The 27,023-nt window shown below is 36.4% G+C and overlaps 1 protein-coding gene across 7 annotated transcripts; it reads left to right on the top strand.

Moving 5' to 3' along the window:
• Positions 1-912: 912 nt before the first annotated feature.
• Positions 913-26,641, top strand: PWWP3B (PWWP domain containing 3B). 7 transcript variants are annotated; one of them, XM_087860378.1, is made up of 6 exons: positions 913-1,030; positions 3,548-3,733; positions 7,652-7,757; positions 9,954-10,139; positions 20,269-20,403; positions 22,870-26,641. In XM_087860378.1, the coding sequence occupies exon 6, from the start codon at positions 23,090-23,092 to the stop codon at positions 25,181-25,183; it is 2,094 nt and encodes a 697-aa protein (XP_087716504.1). In that variant the 5' UTR covers positions 913-1,030; positions 3,548-3,733; positions 7,652-7,757; positions 9,954-10,139; positions 20,269-20,403; positions 22,870-23,089; the 3' UTR covers positions 25,184-26,641. The 7 variants fall into 7 exon arrangements, with proteins under 7 accessions (XP_087716504.1, XP_087716502.1, XP_087716501.1 ...); XM_087860376.1 differs by having other exon boundaries at positions 7,623-7,757; XM_087860375.1 differs by having other exon boundaries at positions 7,581-7,757; positions 9,959-10,139.
• The last annotated feature ends 382 nt before the right edge of the window (positions 26,642-27,023 follow it).

Below are 27,023 nucleotides of genomic sequence, written 5' to 3'. Positions count from 1 at the left end.
CATTATGAGAGTGAAATGATACTAACAGAACCCAAGATTTAAGCAAACTATTCATCAGTAGAGGCCTTTCTAGTCTAGAAGCAGAACCTTCAAGTTGCACTATTTATGCTTTCTTCACAGAGAAATGAATATTAGGGGTAGGAAAGAACATTGTGAATTACTTGTGTCTTTTACCAGTTTCTCTACACTGCTATTCATTTCTTTCTTACGGAAATATAAGAACCAGTTCAGGAATATTTTTGTTTATCCAGTCATATTCATTGAAAAACATTTCTATGTTTGTGGTTGATTTTTTACTTTGGCTTATTGCAATTTTACTATTGATACATTTTTTTTCTCAATTTCAGCAAAGCCAGATTTTGTTTCAGGATTTTGTTTAGAAATGACCTAAGGAAGTATTAGACCTAAGTGAAAGGAGAGATAGATATATTATGTCCCAGGTTCGGATTCAAAACTGTAAATCATTAATTTTACTTAAAATAAAGTATTCATTCATAACAATCCCAGTCAAGACACTTAGCATTCTTTTGTAGTGGAGCTTGACTAGCAGGTTTCAAATTTACCAGAGACAAACTATAACAGAAGGCCTGAAAAAAACATGTAAGGAAAATTTTACTACATCTTTATTATATGAAAAAGAAATTTGCTACTTCTATTTCTTTTCTTTTTTTCTTTTTTGTTTTCAGGAAATCACCCATCTTAGGGGTTTGAATGGAAATTGAACAGACATATGTTGCCATTACGCTTTAAAATTCTTTAAGAGGACCAGTTCTTTCTTTTAACTGTATTTCTGTTTAACTTGTGATTCTCCTCCCTCTAAATGAGGGAAGGACCTCCTGCTTTCTCCATCACAGGGAGGGGGCGGAGCATTCCCTAGAAGCTTGGATGTGAGCTGTGCCTGGCCAGTCTTGCGGGAGGAGCCGCATTACATACAGACTTGGAGGCTTCCGCCGAAGAGAAGAAGCTTGGAGGTAATGGCTGTCGTAAAAGCTAGTTATTTTCGGTGATTTCTGGAAACTTTCGAGTAAAGGTGAGAAAAGAAGGGACTGCTGCTTTAGAGTAAAGGGAAAGGAGTGTCGTTTCGTGGGGGTCATTGTTTCTATGAGGGGATTAATGTCTGGATTTTGTATCCCTTCAGATATTTTAAAAGTCCACATTTTGAAAGTGGGGGAGGTGGTGATCAGATTACACCTGCGGAAAATATACTTCATGAGGTTGCCAAAGCTAACTTCTAAATAGGGCATTTTAGGTTTCAAACAAAAAGCAGTGGTAACAAGAAATGATGAAACAAAAGTTGAGAAATTAATCTTTCTTACTTTGAAAAAAAAAGATTGCGATAATCCCAAATGAAAAATGAAGTTAGTTGGGGGGTGTTGGCTCTTTATATTACTTTGGTTGTATTGTGTTTCTAACAAATCTTACTGTTGTGAAGGAATTTATATAGTGATAATCTCAAGTAATGTATAACTGTGTGGATTTAAATACTCCTGAAAATTAGGAGTTTGGTTATTTGTCAGGGGTTACTCAACGCCTTAGAAGAATTGCTTTTTTATGGATGTTCAGAAGGCTATCTTTGTCTACATCTCTACCTATCTATCAGAAAAGTATTCCTAATTTTACTATAATCTGAAAAATATCTGAAAAATCATAAGCTAAGGAATAATGGACATATGTTAATATAATAAAACACAACAAACAGTATGTCTAGTAATAGAAGTCTGAAAAGATGTCTGGAGGAAAAAAGAAGAAATTTTCCACTTCTTTCTTCCACATTTCACTTAGCATGTGGTAACTGTCAACATAAACGAAGAGAATTTTAAAACATGTGGGAGAAAACTACTTTCTCCAAAATGTGTAAATATATATAAATATGGAAAGATCTTCAAATATATGGGTGAATAAATGTAATCTCAGATAGTACATTCTAGTATATCTATGATGAGGGGAACAATCAGAGGGATTAGACTCAAATGTAAGCAGTAAACAACTCAGTGGTTGGAGTAATGATGGTGTGTATTTTCTTCTTCAGATTTTACATATCTTTAGAGGTTTTTGGAAACACGTAATGGAGCTGAGAGGGAGCAATCCATTTTGTTACAGATATTTAAATAGACACCACACATACTCAATTGTCTTTATCTGAAGGTGGATCTGAGAAGGCTGGTTATCTGGTTACTTGGGCTTTTCTTGCTATTCAGATATTTAGACTATTGTCCAGACTTTGGTTCAAGCAGAAGGTATGTATTTGCATTTTGATGCACTCTTGAGAAATAATTCAAAAATATTTAAAACATATTATAGAACAGTTACATAAGGTAGTGCATCCATAATGTTGAATACTATGCAGCTGTAAAAAGAATAAGCTAATGCAGTGAGCTAAATAATAATAAGAAAAGGTGTCCATGGTATATTCCAAAAATAAACAAATTGCAGAATGACCTCTATTATGTTAATACAATGTACGCTAGAAAAATCTGGAAATATGCATGCTGCTTTGTTAATTGGGATATAGGTGTAGTGGAGAGACAGAACACTTCAGCCTTCTGTATATCATATTTCTCCATTTAAAAAACCTTACTTTGAAGAGTAAGCTTGAACAATTTTCATTATAAGAAAATGAGATCAAATTTTAGAAATATAGACAACTCTTGTAAAAGTAATTCACAAAAAGATGATGTAAGAAAATATTTATTGATATTCAGAGATGATCAAGCATATACTTGTTTAAAAACCATGTACATATATAAATATCTGTAGGAAAAATCAAGAAATATGGAGAGCAAACCCTTATATTTTGACCATTGTTGTGGAGATCTGCTTCCTTTGAAAAATTAAAAGATGAAGAGATAAAATATGCATGAGAGATATTATAATAAATACACTAAAAGGAGGAATTATGATTCCATTTTTGTCTAACACAATTCTAAAATTGAGAATGAAAAAGTATAGAAGCCTAAGAAGGCTACTGTCTGGATAACTAGTTCCCACCCTTCCCCACTAAGTACCAGGGTATCTGCAGTTCTGTTTCTAGTCACAAGATGGCGCTTGCCAGGTGTCCTAAATTTTCTCCAGGAAACCATTTTTATGAAGTGCACAAACAAAGCAATGAAACATGTTTCATTAGCAGATTATGAGACAGTATGTGCAGTGTGATTGCAGTTTTGTTGAAATTTTTCACATGTATAACAGAAAAAGCACCCACACTAGGATTGATGTGAAAATTCAAATAGAATGCAATTTTTTTAAAAGGTAGCTACAAAGGGTTAGATATAGAAGACACCAGGCAACTATTATTTCCCTTCTTTCCTGCACCCAAATCATACTTTTCATGAGAGAGCTCATTTCAGCATGAAGCAAGTAACAACTGTATCACAGAGAGCATTTCAAATAATAACCAAAAGGGTGATAAACATGGCATCTACATCACAGATGAAATTTTACCTCATTCCTGTGTTTCAGAATGACACGCCTGCTGAAGTTTTGGTAGGGAAGTTTCTTTACACGTTTTCCACTGAATTGGTTTGATTCCCTGTCTCCTTTGGGACAGCCTAGGTTAATATCAAAGATACACATGACCTGGGGAATCTGCGTGTGATGCCATTTGAGCCCCAGAAAGGCAGTGCGACCTCGGAAGTGCTGAGCAGGGAGAAGGCTGTGCTGGACAAGCAGCTGGAGTGAGAATCAAGACAACCAGATCACAGGACCAGAGCCTCCACCATCCATGAGATACTAGGTAAAGTTCTTCCCATTTCATGAAATATTTCACGTTGAAATGTGTTGAGAACCTAGGGTATAATGCATTTGCTTCCTTCTGTAGCCATAGCATTTTGATCAAAAGCCACATTTCATACTAAAATTATGTTAGGTCGAGAATTAGCAGTACAATTTATTTTGTTTCCCATCCTGTAATTAAGAGTCATAGCTTCTCATTTTGGGGGGAAAAAATCTCATGTGTTAAACCACTGTGAAGAAAATTGTGCGAGAGTCTATTCGGGTATCTACCTGAGGTTTCAGCCAATGGCCTGACTCTCCATTCCTTAACAGCTAGATTGTCATCACCGTATACTAGATAACATAGTTACAAAGAAACCTTAAAACCTGCATAAGGTCTTCTGACCCTCCTTACGTAGACATCTGTATACTCTCTTGAATAGTATCTTATAGTGATTTAACACATTTAATTTTTTCCCAGCAGCCATCACGAATCTCTCACTCCTGAAGTCATACTCTTAATGAGGTTGGTGCTGAACCCTGCTATCCGTGTCCATGAGATTTTTGGTTGCTTTGGACAGACGGGGCAGCACTAGCAGTGTAGAAAACACAAAGCCACACATTCCCTCATGATAACCCAGTGGGGTGCAAAAGGCCCAAATTATCCAGGAACACAAATAATGTCCCTGACACTGCCAAAGCCACTCCCACACACATTCCCTTCTTATAGTACAATAGAAATAATAAAGACAGGATATTGGGTTTGTTATCATAATCTTTCTTCTCTGTTTTTGTTCCTCTCCCCCGAAACATGTTCCGTGTCTCTAACCTCGGCTGATACTCACTATTTATTCTTCTGATTTTTATCTTATCTAGCTTCATTTTCATTGTCCACATTCTTTCTGCTTAGCAAAGTAAACTTTGTGTCTGATCCCTTTTCTTTTCTGCCATGTTTTAATCTAATTCAGTTGTCACCCGATGAAAATATTTCTTCAGGTTCTTTTGTGAAGTCTCAGAAGGATAAGAGGCTACTGCAGGTGAGAACCATTTACTAGCCCTAGTAAGAAGAGTTAAGGGTTCTTTAAAAACACTGCTTTTCTAGAAAACCAGGCAGCTAAAACCAGATGAGTGACATATGTATTTTCCTAGCATATTGTGTATCTTTTGATTGATTTCTTGTCTCTGTTTGGCTGCACTGATTGAGCATATGTGCAAATTCAGTTTCTTTGTGGTTAAATTAGGACTGTTTTTGCCCCCTTTCCTGTACTTCCTGTATCATCTGTCTCTTCCTACACACTTAGACAGGTAATAAACTCTTTTTTATTGTACCATTAAATATGATTTAATATTTAGACAACCTAGGTTAATATGAGAGATGCATGTGACTCATGCGTCTTTCTTAACTATGCTATCTAGTGTGGGGAGATGACAACTTAGCATAGCTGTCAAGAATTTGATATGTTTCTCTCCACTGAACTAATAAAGGTCTCAAACCCACAACTGCCTGCCTGCCTGTTCGAACCCTTCAAAAACGCGACTCTGTCATAATGCCTCCATGACAAATTCTTAAAAGCTAGACATTGGATTCTGCCAACAGAAATCCATATCTCCTCACCAAAGACCCCTTGATGTCCTTTATTCAGATGGGTTAGCAGAATAATTTTGACCCAGTCTGACCCTGCTGTTATGTGTCTGTGGAAGAATGATGGCTTCTTCTTTCTTTAGATTCCCCAGAACAGACAGTTTTCTTTCTCTTGTTTGCTAATTACAGGAAGAGCTGTGTCATACTGCAGCTCTCTTTCTCCAACCTGAATAGTCAGAGGTGGCAGGAGGCAGTTGTGTTTACTTGTTCACTGTGATAATGGATGGGGTTGTGAGGGTCTCACCAAGGTTACTTATGTTTTATTTATTTATTTATTTTGGTTTGTTTTTAAACCTAGCATGACATTATCTTAAGAGAACTAATCCCCTGAATGATCCATTGGCACTGTGTAGGTTTTAGCACTTCCTGGGAAACAACACCTCTGTGTTAAAAATCTTAATTTAAATCTTACGTTCTGAAATGTTTTGTGAACACAGAAGCTCAGTAAGAGAGGATAGAAAAACGATTTTCTCATATTGAATTAGAAGTTGCAAACAACGAAAGCACAAGAAAAGGAGTTGCCAAATGTAAATGAAGATGGAATGAACTGGGGCATTTCTCTATGGAACAAATGACTGATTTTTCAGCCCCTGCCCAGGAAAAGCTATATCTTCAGGGGAAGGTACTGCCAGGCCCTGCAACACAAAAGAGATATGTCATAACTACTCCATGGCCAAGTCAATGCTATCATGCAGATATGACCAGTGCAAAAACATAGTGCAAAAAATATTTTTTAAATTTATGTGGAACTGTGAATGTACATCAAAGATGGAGAGTTCATAGATAAGTATGGTATAGTTATTGAAGGTGGTTGTAGTTCACCAGTGTGTTCGCCTGAAGGGACATGAAATTAAACACCATGTTCGCCAGAAGGGACATGAAATTAAACAATGCTCACTCTGGGGTTACGTTCACCAATTTCCTCATAGTCTGAAGGAAGGTAAATGACATCATCCTCTGTTCGACCAAAGAGTCAGGATTCCAAGCCCAGGAGGCAGTGAATACTGGTGGAGAAAGAAAACATCCTTTTGTTTGGGAGTCAGATAGACTTTGGCTTTAATTCTGTTTTGCCCTCTTTCCAGCTTCACGACCTTGCACATGAGCCAAACTGCTCATTTCCTCATTTTCTGGTCAACCATCCATTGTGTCATTTATTTGCATCTTTGTAAGTGAAATTAGTAGAAAAATCTCATTGTTCTTTACATTCGCATCTCTTTGATTATCAGGGAAGGTGAGTTCTTTTTCATGTATCATTCACTTTTAATTTTTAGTTTGAATGTTTGGGTTTTTAGAAGCCCGAGTGAATAGCACTTTCCTTTCTCCACTGAACAAATTGATATAAAACAAATAAAGTTGCAAGTGGGAGCCAAAATGTCAGCTTTTGTACCAGGGGAAGAGAAGTTGCAGGGCATAGACTATTGTGAGAATCAAGTGGGCCTTATAAATCCACATTTAAACAAATCTACCGAACAGCCTAAAGGCTTGCAATGCACAAAAAGGTGAGAGATACCTGTAGTTGAATAATTTGAGCTTGCTCACAGGAAGTAAATAGGATCAGGGAGGAACTATTCCCTCCGAATATTGTGAATTACCTATTTATATCCTTTGCTCAATTTTTCCACTTTGCTGTTTATTTCTTATTAATTTGGAAGCTCTACTGTAGATTCGAGATTTTTTTTTTAATTGAAAACAATTTTGTGAAGTTTGTTCTTCTGTTTTCAACTTTGGTTTGTTATGTTTTTACCATATGTTTTTATTTCAGTATATTCAGATATAGATCTTTTTTTCTGTAAGGATTTTGGCTAATGTTTTATGTTTAAGGAATGACTGTACTTGAAAAAACTAGAAAATGTTCCGAAGGATAAACGAGACAACTCGAATAAAGAGATATACCATGTCCCAGGGCCAAAGGAATAAATTTGTAGAGCTATAATTCTTCACAAATTAATGTATTCATTCATGGCGATCAGAAACAAGGACCTGACAGGTCTTTTTAATGGATGATGACCAGTTGGATATTGAAATCTTGTAGAAATAAGGTGCCAGAAAAGGCAAGAAAAATATGCAAGAGCTATTTTTAATTGGGTCTTTATTTTATGATAAAGGGATTTGCTACGTCTTTTCAGGAAATCACCTTACCCCTGTGGTTTGAATGGAAATTAAAGAGACACATGTTGCCATTTCACTTTCAAGTCTTTTATAAATGAACCTTTTTTTCCCCTTTAAGTGAATTTCAGTTAACTTGGCGATTCTCCTCCCTCTAATTGAGGGAAAGGCCCCCTACTTTTCCCATCACAGGGAGGGGGCGGAGCATTCTCTGAGAAGCTTGGAAGTGAGCTGTGCCTGGCCAGTCTTGGGGGAGGGGCTGCATTTCACGAGGCTGCAGCTGACAAGAAGCTTCAAGGTAATGGCTGTCTTAAAGCTAGTTATTTTCTGGGAATTTCTTCGGGCTTTGGTGTTACGGTGAAAAAAAAAAGAAAAAAAAAAAAACCAGACGTTGTTGCCTGGGAGAGGTGGGAATGGAATACGGTTTGGGGAGAATTGCTGTTATTGTGACAGAATCAATCCCCTGAAATTTTAGTTTCTCTGGATATTTTATGAAGTCCACAGTGTGGGAATGGGCGATCAGATTACAGCTTCTAAATTAAGACTTCAGTCAGGCATGCGTTTCATGTTAATTTTTGCATGGCATTCCATGTTTCTATTTTTGTTACAGATTGTATTATATTTTGATGTAAACGTTCATTATTCTACACTAAAAGTAACTGATAGAAAAATGTGAGCATAAAAAGTGATTGACACGTACAAACACAAATAGAAATGTACACGAACATATGTGGAAGGGATTCAGATATGCCGTTGAATGATAACATTTGTGAAAAATATATGCATTTTCCTGAAAGAGAACTAGACTCCCATGTTAACAGTCAGCATCTCTGAAGTGTTCAGATTACTGGGGATCTCAAAATACATTTTTATTTGGTTTCAGCATTTTTAGAATTGCTTTATTCAGTGATCATTTTTATAATGAGAAGAGCACAATGAAGCTGCAACAGTGTACCTGTTTGGTTTCAGACACATAAACATTCACAGACACGACAGACATGCAAACATACCCCCCTTGTCTTTTGCCGATAGTGGAAATTTTCCTGGACCTGATCAAGCCCGTAGCCTGGTTGCTCTGTTGGCTACCTCCCTGCATGTGTCCTCCTTGCAACTCATTCTTTCAGACCACAGGTATGGCTGTGGTCAGCAAGAACTATTTTTCTGTATCTTTTAAGTTTATTAGTGAGACAGGGGGTTTGGTTCATTTCTATTAGCAGTTTTAAAAATATCATGTGGCATGGTGCATCCATATAATTGAATGTTACATAGATGACAGATGAAAGTATGAACATGTAGTGATTTGAAAAAATGTCTGAGAAGTCGTATTAGGTGAAAAATGGAAATTGCAGAATGGCAAGCACTATACTATGTCATTTAAAGATAAAAGACTGCCTTAATACTGTATGTCTAACAAAATCACAAAAAACATAAGGCTGCCTGCTAATGGGATTGTGTGGTTGGAGACATAAGACAGTCTTTGCTATCTCTATGTAAAAATAATCCTTAATATATAGTCATTTTTTAACAGGAGCAGAAAAAAGTTTGAGATAAATTGTTACAAATTGGGGGTGGGGGGAAATCACATTTGAAGTGATTCATAATCAATGAAAATACTGATAGGGAAAAACTTTCAAACTATGCGCTTGAGCATGATGAAAAGCTGGTCTGAAATTATATGTATTCAGGTGTATTTGTAAATAAAGGTTATGGAAAAATATTCAGGAAACCATAGTATTAATTATTTTTCTAGAATTATACTTTCTTTTTATAAATCACATCTTTTCAATGTTCAGTTAAGTATGCAATTTTTCATCAGACCATTGGAAGTAAAGACATTAGCATTCCATTTTTTGCATAATGCATAACAAAACTCTAAATTTGAGCATGGTATATTCTAGAAGCCTGAGAAAACTACTGGCTTGGCAGCATGTAGTTCCCACCCTTCCATAAGAAGGACTTGGTAGTAACAGAGTGCAGTTCTGGTGCTGGTCACAAGATGGCGCGTGCCAGATTTTCCCAATTTTCTCAAGGCAACTATTTTTATGAAGTGTGCAAACAAAGCCATGAAACGTATTTTGTATTACCAGACTATGAGACGGCATGTAGAGTGTGATTGTAGTTTCATTGAAGAAAACTGTACGTGTCTAGAAGAAAAGGTCCTACATGAGGACTGATGTGAGAACTCAAACAGAAAGCATTTTTTTTTAAAGTAACTACATAGAATTCAGCCTATAGAAAACACAAGGCAGTTGTTATTTCCCTACTCCTCTGTCCTCACCTCATAAAGATGATATCAGCATGAACGAAATAACAACTGTGTCACAGCATTTCAAATAAGAACAAAAAAGGAATGTAAGCATGGCATCTGTATCATAGATGAGATTTTGTCTTATTCCTGTGTTTCAGAATGACACACCTGCTGAAGTTTTGGTAGGGAAGTTTCTTTACACGTTTTCCACTGAATTGGTTTGATTCCCTGTCTCCTTTGGGACAGCCTAGGTTAATATCAAAGATACACATGACCTGGGGAATCTGCGTGTGATGCCATTTGAGCCCCAGAAAGGCAGTGCGACCTCGGAAGTGCTGAGCAGGGAGAAGGCTGTGGTGGGCAAGCAGCTGGAGTGAGAATCAAGACAACCAGATCACAGGACCAGAGCCTCCACCATCCACGTGACATTGGGTAAGGCTCTTCTCGTTTCATGTTAAAACATGGTTAAGTTGAGAATATGCGGTACATTTTTTTTTTCTGGCTCAGTAGCCATAACATTTTAAATTTTAGATCACAGATTCTAGTGTTAGGAAAGAATTATCTTAAACTTCTAGAAAGGAGTTATACAAATGGAAATCTACTTGTGGAAGACTTGCAGGTCTCTGCCAACTGCCTGACTCTCAAGAAGTCCTTGAAAAACTACCGTAGTCGGTAGGTAGCTATGGCAGCCATTCCAAATACCTAACTCCTAAGCTCATCTTCCTAATGAGGTCATTGTGCTGTTGTCTGAGTCCAGGAGACACAAACCCCAGCATCTGTGTCTGACTGCCTTGGGTAGAATGGGCAGCAATGGCAGCTTTAAAAAGTTAAAATTACCTTAGGGGCACCTGGGTGGCTCAGTTGGTTAAGCGTCCAACTCTTGATTTCAGCTCGGGCTGTGATCTCAGGGTCATGAGATTAAGCCCTGCATCAGGCTCTGCTGAGTGGGGAGTCTGCTTCTCTCCCTCTCCCTCAACCCCTCCCCCCCCCGTCGTTGTGTGCCCTCGCTCTATATATAAAGTAAATAAATATTCTTTAAAAAGTTAAGATTACCCTAGAATAAACCTCAAGATGCCCCAAAGTATCAAAATATCCAATAATAGAAATGGTTTCGCTGACACATTCCTCAACACCCCCCCATCTCCTACCATACACACCCTCATTCATTTCTTATATGCAATAGTTATAATAAGGAATACATAGTGGGGCATTATAGAACTACTTCTCTTTTTCTGAATTTTCAAATATTTTTCTCAACCACAATGTTTCTTTGGTGCCAGGTATATATTCATCTTTTTGTATGTCTTCTCCATTTTCATTGTCCACCTTCCTTCTCCTTTGATGGAAGGAATCCCTTTGCTTATTCTCTTTTCTCTTTGCCTTCTCTTTAAGTGACTATTTTCTTACTCCCTCACTTAAGGGAATATTTCTTATCTCCCATTCAAAATCACTTACTCATGCTTCCTCACAGATTTTCAGAAGGATATGTATAAGCACTGAACGAGAAAACTATTTTGTTGCCCTAAGGCAATAGAGGCTTCTAAAATCACAGTTTTTGTGGTTACCTGGGCAGTCAGACACAGCCCAGTGACCTAAGGATTTTTCCAAATGATTCAGAGTTCACTGGTTGATTTCTAGTCTATATCCAGATGTACCAATCAATCACACACACATTCAGATCTTCAGTGATTCATTTTGAACTTCTTTTATTTTGCCTTTCTTATGTTCTTATCTACTCCTTGCTGCACACTTAGACTGTTACTGAACTTTTACAAATTTTTTTAACTTGTCCGTCTCTTTGCTTGTTAATCCCAAGAAGAACACCATAGCTTAGTCTCTCTACTTCAAAACTTAGATTGTAGTAAAGCTTTGTTTTTTATGTGCTGTAATGATGAAGTTGTGAGGTCCTCAACAAACTTTCTTTTAATATTTTTCCCATTCCATCATCCTGAATCTTAATTTCCTAGCAGCTTCAGCCATTGGCACTGTGTAGGTCTTAGCATTACCTGGGGAATACGAAATCTCCAGACGTGGCAGGTTTATCTTCTTGTGACCGCTAGGTCACTGTTTGGTATTTTTTTCTTTTTTCCTTCTTTATCATGTTCACATAACATTTGGCCAGAGACTATGGAGTCCCTTTGGCTGTGGCAATGATTCACTCTCTGGCTAGCCTTTTTCTTACCTGGGATACTCATTCTTAGTAAGCTTTCTTCTGATGTTCTTCCTCTTCAGGTGGGCTGACATTCAGCCAGTGAACATTAAAAATAAGGTTTTAACTTTGTTTATAGCCAGTTTCAGTTATTTCTTTGTGCCTATGGCTTATAGGGGTCATTCAATATTTTGTATATCCATTAAGTATCTACAATTCCTTGCTTTACCAATGCTCATGGTCCCCTCATGGTTTTTACAAGTGTTCTGACTGAACCATTTCCACTCTTTTATATGAACCTTATACACTAAAGATATTGGTATTCGTTTATTCTATAACCACACTGTCTCTCTTATGTTATTTGGCTTCTGCTTTCTCACTGGGGACATAATTCTTAACCGGATCTCTGTCTCCAGATTATGACACTTTGGCTTCTATTACTTCCTTTCCTTCCATTCACATAGTTGAGTGGTATGTGAGAACTTCAGTGTAGTTAAAGGCTCTGCCGATGAGGATAAGTTTCACAAACTATAAGGTGCTGATGTCATCTGGATTCTTGACATATGTCCTATTTAACCAACCTCTGATGAAAGAGATATTTAGTGAGTATATAAATTTATAGAAAGAGATACATAGCTGCATTAAAAGTCATGTGTCTTAGGTGACACCCCCAACATTTTAAAGTAAGTTCAGAAATATAAGTAAGCAAAAATTAAAGATACTTAAAAAATTGAATCTCTAACATATTCTTTGTACACTCCAGAAGATATTTTTACGCATACTTTGTGGTTCCCACAACCTTTTCTGGTATTCATGACCCAAAGCACAAATCGAACTCCTATATGTATTCCCATTACTCTGACAGTAAAATACAAACTTCTCATATAGGTTATATTCTGATTTTGGATGCCTTTTTGAGGCTCAGGTTTACTGAGGTATAATTTACATAGAGTTAAATTCACTCTTTTAGGCGTATAGATTGATGAGTTTTGACAAAGGTCTGTAGTCAAGTAATAACCAATAGATTCAGGCTATAGAATATTACTATAATTCCAAAATGTTCCCTCTTGCCCCACTATAGTCAGTATTCACTCTTTACCCTGATACCCAGGTGACCACTGATCTAATTTCTGTCCCTATAGGTTTTAATTTTCCAAAATATCTTATACATGGAGTCATATAATATATAGGTTTTAACATCTGGCTTCTTTCACTTAGCATAATGTTTCTGCTATTTACCCTTATTGATGTATGCATCAGTAGTTTATTTGTTATTCTGTTATTCTACAATTTGTGTATCTACTCATGAATAGATTTATAGTTTTTGGTGATTATGACTGAAGTTGTTATAAACATTCCAGAACAGATCTTTGTCTGTACATAAGTTTTTATTTCTCTTGGGTGAATATCTAGGAGTGGCATTCCTGGATTATATGGTAAGCATATGTCCAACTATATTAGAAACTGCCATACTGTTTTCTAAAGTAGCTGTGAGATCTTGTATTTTCACCAGCAATGTATGCGTTCTAGTAACTCTGCATCATTGTCGGCAGCTAATACTGTCGGGTTTTTTTGTCTTTTTAATATTAGCCATTCTTATAAAGGTGTTAGTGATGTCTTACTGTGGTTTTGCTTGCATATCCTTAATTATTAATAGTGTTGGGCATCTTTCAATGTGTTCATTTGATATTCATATATCTTCTTTGGTGATGGTCTATTTAAATTGGTTGTCCATTTTTTACTGGGTTGTTGATCTTATTATTGGATTATAGGAGTTCTTTATATATTCTGGTTAAAAGTTCTTTATTAGATGTGTGTTTTGCAAATATATCCTCTTGTGGATTTTCATTTTATTTTTTTAAGAGACGTCTTCAAGTTCAATTTATCAAATTTTTTACGGTGCAGGCTTTTTGTGTTTTAATAAATCTTTGTTTAAATAAAGGCCTCAAAGGTTTCCAACTTTGTTTTCTACTAGAAGTTTTATAGTTTTCACTTTTACATTTAGGTCAGTAATTAATTTTGAGTTAATTTTTGTGTATGGTCTTATGTAAGGGGTCAAGGTGAATATTTTTACATGTGATGTCCAATTTTTCCAACACTGTTTGCTGAAAAGACCATCATTTCTCCATTTAATTATCATTGTCAAAAATCTGTTGACCATATTTGCTGGTCTATTTGTGTTCTATTTATCTGTATGTCTATTTTATAGTACATAGTCTATTTTATAGTATAATATACTATAATAATAAGTGATAACTAAGAATATACTTGATTGCTATAGTCCTTTCTTTAGAGGAGGGAGAAGAGCAGAGGGAGAAGGAGAGAGAGAATCTTAAGCAGGCTCACACCCAGTACAGAGCCCAACGCAGGGCTCGATCTTACAACCCTGAGATCACAACCTGAGCCGAAATCAAGAGTTGGACACTTAACCGACTGAACCACCCAGGCCGCTCTTGATAGCTAAAGTCTTAAAATCAGATAGCATGAATCTTCCACTTTGGTATTCCTTTCCAAAAGTGGTCTGCTATTCTAGTTCCATTATTTTTCCATATGCACTGTAACGATATCTTTTCAATGCCTACAAAAAGTCTGCTGGGATTTTGGTTGAGATCGAAATGGTTCTATAAATATGTTTGGAGAGAAGTTACATCCTAAAAATAGTTAATCTTAAAGTCAATGAACACGATATATTTATTCATTTATTTAGGTCTTCTTTAATATCTTTAATCAGTTTTTTGAGGTCTTCAGCATATAGATGTGCACATGTTTGTTAGATTTGTCCTACCTTAGTACTTCCTGGTTTTTTTGATGATATTATAAGTGGTACTTTTTAAAACTTCCAAAATTTACTACATAGAAATAAATTATTTTATACTGACCTTACATCTTATGATATTGATAAACTTCCTTACTGGGTCTAATAGCTTTTTTTTTTTTATAAATTCATTGGGATTGTCTACATGGATCATCATGCCTGCAAATAAAGACAGGTTTATGTCTTCCTTTCCAACATGTATGCCTTTAATGTACTTTTCAGGCATTACTGTATTGGCTAGTATCTCCAATATAATGTTGAATGGTAGCGGTGAGAGTAGACATCCTTTCCTTGTTCCTGATTTTAGGGGAAGAGCATCCGTGTGTCACCACTGAGTATGATGTTATCTTCCAGCTTTTTAATAGATACCCTTGATCAGATTGAGAAAGATCCATTTAATTCCCAATTTTCTGAGCTTTTTTATCATGAGTGTTTATAGAGTTATGTCAGATGCTTTTTCTGTATCAATTGAGATGATCTTTTTTCCCCCTTTAGTCTGTGGATATGGTGAATTACATTGATTTGCAAATGTATAACTATCTTTACACTCCCAGGATAAACTCCATTTGGTCATGATATATTATCCTTTTTCTATATCCTTGGACTTTTTCTAAATCATTTTCTATATCGTTTATATACCTAACATTATTGGATCCATGTATTGTTTATGAGGACATTGATCTGTGGTTTACTTGTTATGTTTTTTTCTTTTCTAGTTTTGGTATCAGGTTAATGCTGGTATCAAAATATGTTGGAGATTGTATCCTTCTTTTTTCACTATCTTTTTTCACTATTATCATCTGGCTTGCGTAGCATACATTATTTTGCTTAGAATGGAGCCTGGTGTGCCAGAAGATTTTTCTCAATGATTTTTCTCCACCCTATATTCAGCAATCTCTTCACATCTGTGCTCCTAGACCGGGGTTCTCTCTGCACACTCTTGCCTATTTTGCAGCAGTAGGCTGCTGTTATTATTAGGTGCTAGCTTCTTGGTGAGGCAGGGAGTGCTCTTTGTTGTCCTGTCCAGCCTCAACCTTAGGGAGGCCCTGTGTAACTGGACCTTGAGGCTTGTGCTGGCTGTCTCAACATTCTTTCCTCTCAGCATGGTAGCTAACCTCTGATTTGTACTTGGAGTTGGTCTTTGGTGAGAGATATATTCTTACCCCTTCCTCATCAGTAGCTGACCACTGCTTTTATTCATGTAGGACCCTGGGCCTAAGGGTTTCCTACCCCACCTCAAGGTCAGAGGCTTTTTACTTCTACTCTACACCCCACCCCACCCACCTTCAGCAGCAAAGGATCTCTCTGCTTTTGTCCTGGGGATGGGAAGGTTTCCTGTCTCCCCCTCCCTGGGCACATGGGTTTTGCTTCTATACTCCCCCAGAAGCAGTGGATTTTTACATGTACCCAGGAGGGGAAGGTTTGTTTCTTCTCTTCTAGTGACTTAAGGCTTTTGCTTCTCACAATAGAAGGGTTTAGATAAATGTGTAGGGCTTTGTGTCTGTCCGCCAGCAATAGCTTATTGCCTTCTGCGTACCTCAACCAGTGACATGGGCTCTTTTTGATCTCCTGCTTTGTCCCTAGTCATGTGTGTGTGCTTCTGGTTAAGGACTGTGAAGAAGAACTTGGCAGTGAGTGAGTGTGTAAGTGTCTGGGATGTCAGATATTCCAAACTACACTAGCCCATTAAGAATGTAAAAGTTCATTAAAATTTGAGCTGATTTCTTTTTTACCTGTTTGCATGGCAGCCACCTCTGTCCCATGCTTTGCCAAAAGTGAAACAGTGAATGTGTCCCTCTTTAATAGGGCTGGTCACCCTTTGTAAGTCAGTTTATCAGAGTTCTCTGATGGGTTCAAGGAATGTTACAGTTTTGTAGATTATCTAGATTTTTATCATTGTTTACTTATGGGTGACATTCTCTTATGGTTTTTCATATCCTAAGTGGAAGTAGAACTGGTACTTTCTAATAATGTTATGTATGGGTTATTTTTGTTTTCTTTGTTATTAAATATGCTTTAGGAAGAAGCAGATGGTTTCTAAAGCATATTTATAAAGAGTGGATTTTTATACAATGGTTATGAAATGTTTCCACTTAAATTTTATTTTTTTAATTACTATCAAGTAAAATCATATTTTATAGTATCATATATAATACGTGACTTCTTTTTGTATACACTTCTTTGGACTTTACACAAGTATAGAGTCATATAATCACTACCACAGTCAGAATATAGAAGAGTTCCATCACCCCACAACTTTCTGTGCTATCCTTGTATATAGTCACACCTTCCCCCTACCTGTAATTCCTGGCAGTCAATGATCATGTTGCCATCACTATACTTTTCTCTTTTTGAAAATGTCATATAAATGGAATCATACAGTATTGTGGCAGACACAACCTAGGTGGCCTACCTCCTCCTGCAATCCCCCCCCCTTAAGAAGTGTGGGTATTAACTGTGACTAGTTTCTAATCAACAGAATTCAGCAAATGTGATGGTATGTCACTCACTCCCATAATTAGGTTATATAAGACAATTTTATGTTAGATTAGATGCAGAACCAGGTACAGAATTTTAAGTTCCAGTGACTCCCAAAACATAACTATTTCAAATTCATTAATTAACTCATCTAGTCATCCAGGCACATTACAGAGCATTTTCCATTTGCAGTGAGGTAGGTACAGTGTATCTTAGTGATTAAGAGCATGAACTCTGGAGTCAAAATACCTAGATTAAAATTCTGTGCACCTCATGATCTCTAGATATCCTGGTAAACATTCATTAACCTCTAAAGCCTTGTTTAGGAAATGGAAATACTCATAATACCCACCTAACAAGAGTTTGTGAGGCTCAAGGGAGACGATGTATACAGAGCCCTTGGCAGAGCTCGTGGCACGTGGTTAGAAACACTTGGGCTTCTACAGTCTTTGTCATTATTATGAATAATACTACTGTTGTTATGCAGAATGAATTGGTTATGGAACTGTCCTCCATGAAATAACTGATTATTAAATGAGGTAATATGTCAAGTGCTGGGAACAGGTTAGATACTATTAGATCTATAAGTATTATCTGTCTTCATTATAATAATAGTAGTAGTAATAACCTTTATTATTATTGGTTGTCATTCTTCTCCCCTTCTTTCACAGAACAGTGAAATATAAAATATTATCCAAGGAATTAATTTTTTCCTTTGCATTTTGTTTGGAAAATAGTAAGGTAGTGTAGCATTTCCTGATTTATGTGCAATATAGAAAATAGACAAATAAAAGAAATTATGGTTTTGATGTAATGACTGTACTTTATTTGCATTTGTTTTTTCCAAACATGTGAAATGAGAAGACAAAATAAGAAATATTTCATTATGAAACATATAATTGAATATGTCTATTTATTTAAATAAAGACATATTTATATTGGCCTGATAATCCTCTTTAAATTATATAGTAATACTTTGAAAGCTTTGAAAAGATTAATTCTGTAATATGAATATTACTTTTGTTAATGATTGCAAGATCAACTATTTTGTTCCACAACTAGAAACAGGGACTGGAAAACACAATGACTTAAATAAGATAAAGTTTATTGTGGCACTAAGTTAAAGTGTTTGGAATAAAGCCCCATTATTCAGGGGTTAAGGATCTTCCATCCCTAGGGAGTTGCATCCTTTTTCTAAGTCACTTGATCCAGAATGACTATCTGAATTCTATCATGGTCAAATTCTAAGGGGGAAGCAAGAGAAAGAGGAAAAGTGAAAAAAGCCCTAGTCGACTTTTTACCCCATTTAAAGGTACCTTTCTGGAATCTTTACAAGTATTTCTTTTTTTTTTTTTTAAGATTTTATTTATTTATAGAGACAGCCAGTGAGAGAGGGAACACAAGCAGGGGGAGTGGGAGAGGAAGAAGCAGGCTCATAGCGGAGGAGCCTGATGTGGGGCTCGATCCCATAACACAGGGATCACGCCCTGAGCTGAAGGCAGACGCTTAACCGCTGTGCCACCCAGGCGCCCCTTTACAAGTATTTCTGTTTACATTCTTTGGCAAGTAATTCCATCATATGACCAGTGGCTTACATAATAAGGGAGTCTGGGAAAAGTAATATTTTAAGAGTTTACACTGCACCCTGAATGCAACTGGGGTTCTCCTAACGAGGGAGAATGCAAACAGTACACTTAGGGTGAGCAACTAGAAGTTTCTGTCCCAGACATTATAACTATGATACATGGTTGTTAAAAAAAAAACATTAAACAAATAAAGGAAATCTATAAGAGATTGAAAACTTCCTGTGGCAGAGAGAATGGTATGGGGTTCACCAAACCCTATTTCATTTTCCTCCTGGGTCACAGAGAGATCGCTTTCCCTGGCCTCTATGACAGTTTTATCTAGTTGACTGTGACCAGCAGTGATGTTTGCCAGTCCTGCCCCTAAAACCTGTTACAGGATTCTCCAGCCTCCCTTTTCCTAAGATTGCTAGCCAGGTGCAAAAAATGCAGTGGAAGACTTCAAGGCTAAAGAAGATGGTACAGTCATAGACGGAAGAAGTTTAAATCTCTTAATGACTGCTAGGAAGAGCCATCCCTCCCCATTCTAGCCACTTGATGGCCTACATTGTACTTTGACATCAGGAAAATAAACTTCGGTGGCTCAGCCTCTGAGACTTAGGGGTTGTTTATAGTACAGAACATTACATACTCTAATTATTAGAGCCCTCAATAATATACCAGTCTAGAGATGATCTTCATTAATTTATTGGTACTTACTGTTCCAATATTAAAGCTTATATAAAGGTGGATTTTTATAATATATATGCTGTATGTTACATGATACAGAGACCAAATAAAACACTTTATCCTTAAATATCTTCATTCCAAAAATTATCACTAATGATATAGAAAATTGGCTTTCTAAGTTAAATCAGAAATCCAAATTTAAATTCAACACAAGAGACTTTTAATGAAAAAAATTTACAAAATACATTTCAGACATACAAATAAACAGAGACATGTAAATTTTTAAAAATTAATTATCCCCACATTGAATTGCCTGAATGAAAAATACCAACAAAATATAAGAAGAAGGAATTTCCAATTATTGACGAGGGTATGTAAAATGGACACTTTCCTGCCAAACCAGGGATTTTTCTGCCTTTAGTCAAAAATATCCATGTTTGTGAAGAATTCTCTGAAACTTTCCTAAGCATTTAGTAGAAGGACTGAATAAAAGGAAAGAAAAATAATTATAAAAAAGCCATTCTCTCTAAAATAATGTGCAGTTTGAGTGCATTCCCAATCAAGATCTTAATGAGCTATCTAAATGGAGGTTTATCAGCTGGCCTGTAAAGTTTACCTGCAAAAGTAAGGTGCTAGAGAAGGCAAGGAAAAAAGAATATGTTGGAATATTTTAAATTAGATTTTTGTTTTTTAATAAAGTGGTTTGCTAACCTCTTTTTGTCAAAAAATCACACACCCTCAGACTTGAATGGAAATTAAACAGACACTTGTTGCCATTTCACTTTAAACTTTTTTGGGAAAATAAACCATTTCTACCCTTTCATACTTAAGCAGTTTAATTTGGCAATTCTCCCTTCTCTAATTCAGGGAGACGCCTTCTGTCATCCCCATCACAGGGAGGGGGCGGAGCATTCTCTGAGAATCTTGGAAGTGAGCTGTGCCTGGCCAGTCTTGGGGGAGGAGCTGCATTTCACCAGTCTGCAGCTGACAAGAAGCTTCAAGGTAATGGCTGTGTGAAGGCTAGTTATTTTCCAGGGACTTCTCAGGATGCTAGAGTAAAGATGAGGAAAATAGGAAGGGTGGTCTTAGAGTGGTGGGAAGGGTGTGTGCTTTTGAGAGAATTGCTGATGTTTTGAAGGAATTGATCCTTTGGAAATTTTTTATCTCCCAATGCTTTGTAAGTACACAGTAAGAGAAGGGGTGATCAGATTACAGCCTCTATATTAAGGCTTTTCTGTGCAGCATGGCCGTTCATGCTAACTTATTGACTTGGCATCCCATGTTTATATTGTCAGACATTCTGTTACTCTTTGACTTTTTAAGCATTTATTAATTTACACACAAAAAATGATAGATAAAAATATTTGACAGCTTGGGGGAAAATACTGTAAATCGATTGCCATAGAGAAAGATTATGTATGTGTCATCTGCACATGAGTATGGAAAGGGGAACATGTATGTAGTTGTGTGAAGCCATTTGTACAACACACCCATGCATGTATATATGTGTGGTTAGAAGAAAATTTGGGAGAAAATAAACTGCTATGTTAACATTTCTGGGTGGTCAGGTTATTATTTGAATGTTATTTTGTAGTCTGTTTCAGCATCTTTAGAGTAGATTTCCCCATGATTATTTTTATAAACATGAAAGAAAAATAAAGCAGAAACAACATACCCATTTTGTTTCAAACACATAAGAATTCATAGACACATGCAGGCATGCAAACATACCTTGTTTTTTGCCGATAGTGGAAATTTTCCTAGACCTGATCAAACATGTAACCTGGCTGCTGTGTCAGCTACAGTCCTGCATGTGACCTCCTTGCAACTCATTCTTCCAGACCACAGGTATGGCTGTGGTTAGCAGGGCTGTGGTCTGACAGTGAGATAGAGTGGTTTGTTTCTATAAGCACTTCTTAAAATGATTATCCAGCTTGGTGCAATCATACAATAGAATAGTATGTATCTGGAGAATAGAAACATGAACTTCTACAGCTAGTGATTTGAAATGTCTGAGAAATAGGATGGAGCGAGCAAAGCAATTTATGGCATAGCATTTGTCATATGATCTCTCTTAAAATAAAATATGTATGTTTAGTGACATATTTATACTACTACTGGACTTGCCACAAGTCTGGAAAAACATGTCTGCCACAGTATTAATGGGATTATTTGTGTGGTTGGAGAGACAGGCTCTCTATTTAAAATACTGTTACTATATATTCATTTATTTGGTTTATATCATCAGGGAAAATATTGACATAAAATGTTGCAAATGTGGGGAAAACCTCATTTAAAGTAATTCATAAAAAATCATGTGGAAAATACTTTTTTGTGTGGAATGATGTTCAAACTCTTCTCTTAATTGAGATCTGACATTTGTTTGAAGTAATATGCATTAATTTATATATGTAAAAAATTCTGGAAAGATAGAAAATATTCCTAGTGAATATTTGTATAGAGCTGTACTTTATTTTGCATATATCTTTTTGTATCTTTTCAATTTTTAATAAGCTTCTGGATGTTTTTATAACCAGAAATATTGTAGTTGAAGACATTATAACCCTGTTATAATCCTACACAACAAAATCCTTGAGCCTAGAACAAAAAATTATAGAAGCCTGGGACAGCTCCTAGCTGGCTAAATGTAGTTCCCACCCTTCTCTCTTGAGAAGGATCTGATAGTGATTGAGGCCAAATCTGAACTTCTTGGGGAGGCTGCAGTTCTGGTTTTGGTCACAAGATGGCACTTGCCAGGTTTCCTGAATTTCTCCAGACGACCATTTTTATGAAGTAGGGAAACAAAGCAATGAAACATATTTTGTATTTGTGAACTATGAGACAGCATATCAAGTGTAATTAAAATTCTGTTGAAAAAATTATATACTTAAAGAAGGAAAAATCCACATAATGATCGATGTAAGGATTCAAACAAAGGTCTACAGTCTGGCTCATAGTAGACATGGGGTAATTGTTACTTCCTTTCCGTCTTGTCCCCACCTCACAGTTTTCCTGAGAGCAATTATTTCAACATGAACTAAATAGCATAACAGTATTACAGAGAGAGAATTTAAAATAAGAAGAACAAGAAGGAAAAGAAACATGATATCTAAATTGCAGATGAGATTTTATCTTAGTGTAGAGTCCCGCTGCCCTAGGTATAACATTAGGGGCACCAAAGTCCCACAGTATCTAATAACATAGAGTCCCTGACACACCACCTCTGTCAGTGTGTACACAAATTTATTCCTTAATATTCATGTGCAATAATAAGGGCGTGTTCTTGAATTTGAGATATTATAAAACCATTTCTCTACTTCTCATCCCCTGCATTACATTATATTGCATTTTTCTCCTCACCAAACATTGTTCTTTCTTTTACCTCTTCTCTGTTTGCAACTGCTCACTTCTGCTTTGACAAAACAATTTTTGCTGATACTTTTCTTCTTTTCCTTTTCCCTGTTCTAGTTTTCTCCATATTGTCCCATTCAAACCACGTGTTCACACATCCTTGGGAAACTTAGCTGGAGAAGAACAGGCCACACAAGCTGTATACCCTTTGTAGTTCTAAGACAAAAGAGGCTTTGATCAGAGTAGTAGAACTGTAGAAACTGCCTTAGCAGTGTCAAGAATAGTCAGACGCCTCAAGTTCTGATAGTAACCTCTTGGCACACATATCTAAATCATAATGGATGCTGAATATGTCCTGTGCAATTGGAAAGACCAGTTATGGCCAGCAAAAGTTTTGTCTAGATCTGAGATGTCATCAGACAGTAAGAGAAAAAAGACATTTTCCCTAGAAGTTCAAATACTCTCACTGGATGAAAAAATTAATGTGGAAAGCACAGAAACAAAGATTCTAAATAAATCTCAAATTGAAACCATTGCCTCCTCACTAGCAGCACAGTCAGAAGTCAGTGATCCACCTAGAAAGGAAACAGCCTATGAAAGGTCACTAAAAGTGGCACTGGATATTCTGAATGAAAGAACAAATTTGAGTCAAGCAAGCAATTCAGATGAAGAAGCAACCACTACTCTGTCTCAAAATGATCCACAAAAGCTTTCTGATTCACCCCCTCGTAAAAAGTATCGGAAACATGAAGGAGATGGAGACGACTTATCAAAGTGTCTTGAGGAAAGTGAAAATGCAACATCCCTGTTAGTAGCTAATTTAGAGAATAATGATTCCCTGTGTGATGATAAATCACAGGTGCGTGCAACCATTGATAATCTCACAAGTGAAATGGAAACAAAGTCATCAGAAAACTCCGGCTGGTACGAAACTTTTCCTTCACTTTCAGAAGATGAGGATGAAAAGGAAAGCAAGAAAAAGATTGATATCTCAGCAGTTATGCCTCTGTATTCCACAATCAAAGAAGAAGATGTATGCGTTAAAGACGAAAAGTTCACTCCAACTTGGCCGTCAGACACCTTCATTGTGCCCAAAGTTGAGAAAGAGGAGGCAAAGGATATTGGCCCAGAGACTCTGGCTGTTTCCTCTGAATGCCCTACTTTCTCAGAGAATATTGAAGACCCTGGAGAGGGTCCCTCAAATCCATGCTCAAGTACCAGCCAGAATCAACCTGTGGAATCAGAAGCAGGTGCTGCAGCATCCCCCAGGCGTTGTTCATGGGAATGTCAGGTTTCACGTAGTGCCTCTAACCGTGTCCTGGATTATTCACTCCTTCTTATGAATAATGAAACAAATCTTCAGAGACTGGATTTTGAAGAACTTGGGGAAGAACTTCAAGCTTCTGATAAGTCAGCACAGCTAAATCCTATTGATACTTCCATATTAGATGACAACGAGGAAGATGAAGAACTTCCACGCTTTGTTTTTAATTATGAGCCTCGTTCATTTGAAACAGGAATGATAGTCTGGTTTAAATATCAAAAATATCCATTTTGGCCAGCAGTGGTGAAAAGCATCAGGCGAAAAGAGAGAAAGGCAAGTGTGCTTTTTGTTGAGGTAAGCATGAATCCTGAAAAGAGAGGCATTAGGGTGCCTTTTAGAAGATTAAAGAAATTTGATTGTAAAGAGAAACAAGCACTAGTGGAGAAAGCCAGGGAGGAATACAGTGAAAGTATTGACTGGTGCATCTCGCTGATTTGTGACTACAGAGTTAGACTAGGTTGTGGTTCTTTTGCAGGCTCTTTCCTTGAGTATTATGCTGCTGATATTAGTTATCCACTTAGGAAAGTAATCAAACAGGACACCTTTAGGAACTTATTTCCAAAGCTGCATAATGAGAATTCTGGGGAACAGATGGTTGTGACTTCCCAGACCAAGAAAATGTCCTTCCAGAAAATTCTTCCTGACCGAATGAAGGCTGCTCGGGACCGAGCCAACAAGAACCTAGTGGACTTCATTGTGAATGCAAAGGGAACAGAGAACCATCTTCTAGCCATTTTAAAAGGCACGAAAGGGTCCAGGTGGCTGAAGTCGTTTTTGAATGCAAATAGGTTCTCTCCCTGTATTGAAACATACTTTGAGGATGAAGATCAGTTGGATGAGGTGGTGAAATATTTACAAGAAGTCTACAAACAAATAGATGAAAAGATGCTGACTCTGATAAGAGATGATAAAATTAAATTTATCCTGGAAGTTCTTCTGCCAGAAGCAATCATTTGTTCAATTTCTGCTGTTGATGGATTAGATTACAAGGCAGCTGAAGCAAAGTATCTAAAGGGACCATCCCTAGGATATAGGGAAAGAGAATTATTTGATGCAAAAATCTTATTTGAAAAGAGACGGAAACCATTAACAAATGAAGCTCAATAAATCTCTTGAGAGTCCAAACCGTAACAGGAAACTTTCATAGATATTAACTTCAAAAAGTCACTGAACAATTCTAACATATATTTTCCAGAAACGGGAGAGTTTGAGTACTGTGTTCACTTTTTTTTTTGCCATCTCTAGGATTTGCAAATATTACTACATTTTTGCTTCCTTTTCTTACACTTCTTCAGAGTCAGTTTTATTAACATATATCAGCAGTTTTCCTTTCCTGTACATTTTTAGAATGCATAATTCCTAAATTATTTTTAAGGGAAAGTACTGTTTTGTTTTTTGACATTTTTTTGTGTCTCTGCTGTATAGTTAAATACAGTGTGCACAATCATTTTAATATTAAAATTGCACTGGTGTTAGATATTAAGGGAGAGAATGAAAAAAAGTCAAAAGAACATCACTTATATATTTTTTGCTTAATTTTTATAAAATATTAGGTTTTGTCTTAAGATAGTTGAATTATTTTTCCTGCCATGCCTATTTATTTTTGGAAAAAAATAACTCTGAGACATGGAACCAAAGATAGAGAGATGCTTTGCTATATATTATAACTAATTGCACTTGCTTTTGCAAGAAAACAGTCCGGAATTCAAAAATAAAGTAAATAGATTACCCGCATGCAATCTATATGTGTGTGAATAACATCTCAGCATGCAGAAAATAATTTTGGCAGCCTTGAACAGGATTGTTCATTTTATGTTTCCCTGAAATTCCATTTTTGAGGGTGTCTGTTATTCAATAGCTGAAGGGTTTCTTAAAACAGGCTTTTGGCTGTCTTCATTACTAACAGTGACTATATCTTAATATAGCCTTCTGACCACATGTGGAAGGCACCTAGAGTCATTGTATTCACAGTCTGACTACTCTAGATTAGTGAGTCTAAGCTAATTGCTTAAGAGCCCATCTAGTTTGATATAAACTATAGAAAATGCAAGCACTTTGTTCTGAGTCTTGTATCTCTGAATACATAGTCATTTGTTTCAAACCAAGCAATCTTTATCATCTGGCTTTTTCGTGAAATAGTTCAAATTGGTTCCAATACTATAAATGCCAACTGGTAAATCATTCTTGGCTACTAGAAAGAGTAGATGGAGCAGAATCTGTGAATCTGGAAATGAGTCACAGAAAAGGCCTCCATTTGGCCAAAGTTGACAATTATCTGAATATGTTTTAAAATAAACAACTAAAAGTTAATGTTTGAAGCCAATGAAGTGTTGATTTTAACTTGAAACAAGACTTCAGTGAGAATAAATGTTAGGAGAGCTACTTTATTTTAAAACCTTGACATAAAAATAAATGCTAAAGGCTTAACATGAACCTGTCTGCATTTTTACTGAGTGAGACAAGTGTCACTCTTGGGTTTTTGTTATGTGTACACATGGCCACATGTTTATGTAAAATTTGCAAATGTTTGATGTTTTGACTGCAATAAAGCTATTATATCTTTCACTTTTGGATGGTCACTTTGTCATACTTCAGATTGTGCAGCTCCATAAGTGGTGTTTCTGTGAAAAAAATATATATACACACACATATATATTATAATTTGTCTGAAATTTTTGCCTGTTGTGGTCATAAGTTTAACACTTGTTATATGTTATCATTTTAAATAAATATTCATTTTCATGATTGATTTTGTATTATTTTAAAAGAAAGCCTTCTAAATTGTATAAGCTTCAGATTCCACAGAACCTTATTTGGACCCTGCCTGACAAAGACCAAGTCTCCTTGGGCGTACAGCCTATACCAACCCACATAGCTTCCTCATGATCCTGAGACGTATTTGACAACAGACATCACCACATTCTATGTGGATCTTATACCCTGGGAA

The sequence above is a fragment of the Ursus americanus genome, chromosome X, assembly GCF_024610735.1.
Source record: "Ursus americanus isolate L20-20 chromosome X, mUrsAme1.1.p, whole genome shotgun sequence".
In the NCBI taxonomy this organism is placed as follows: domain Eukaryota; kingdom Metazoa; phylum Chordata; class Mammalia; order Carnivora; family Ursidae; genus Ursus; species Ursus americanus.
Note: the sequence above shows the minus strand (reverse complement) of the source record. Positions and strands in the feature narration are given on the sequence as shown.

Bases quoted from the DNA above. Each gene is read 5' to 3' on its own strand.
- PWWP3B (XM_087860378.1), top strand. From the start codon at position 23,090: ATGGATGCTGAATATGTCCTGTGCAATTGGAAAGACCAGTTATGGCCA.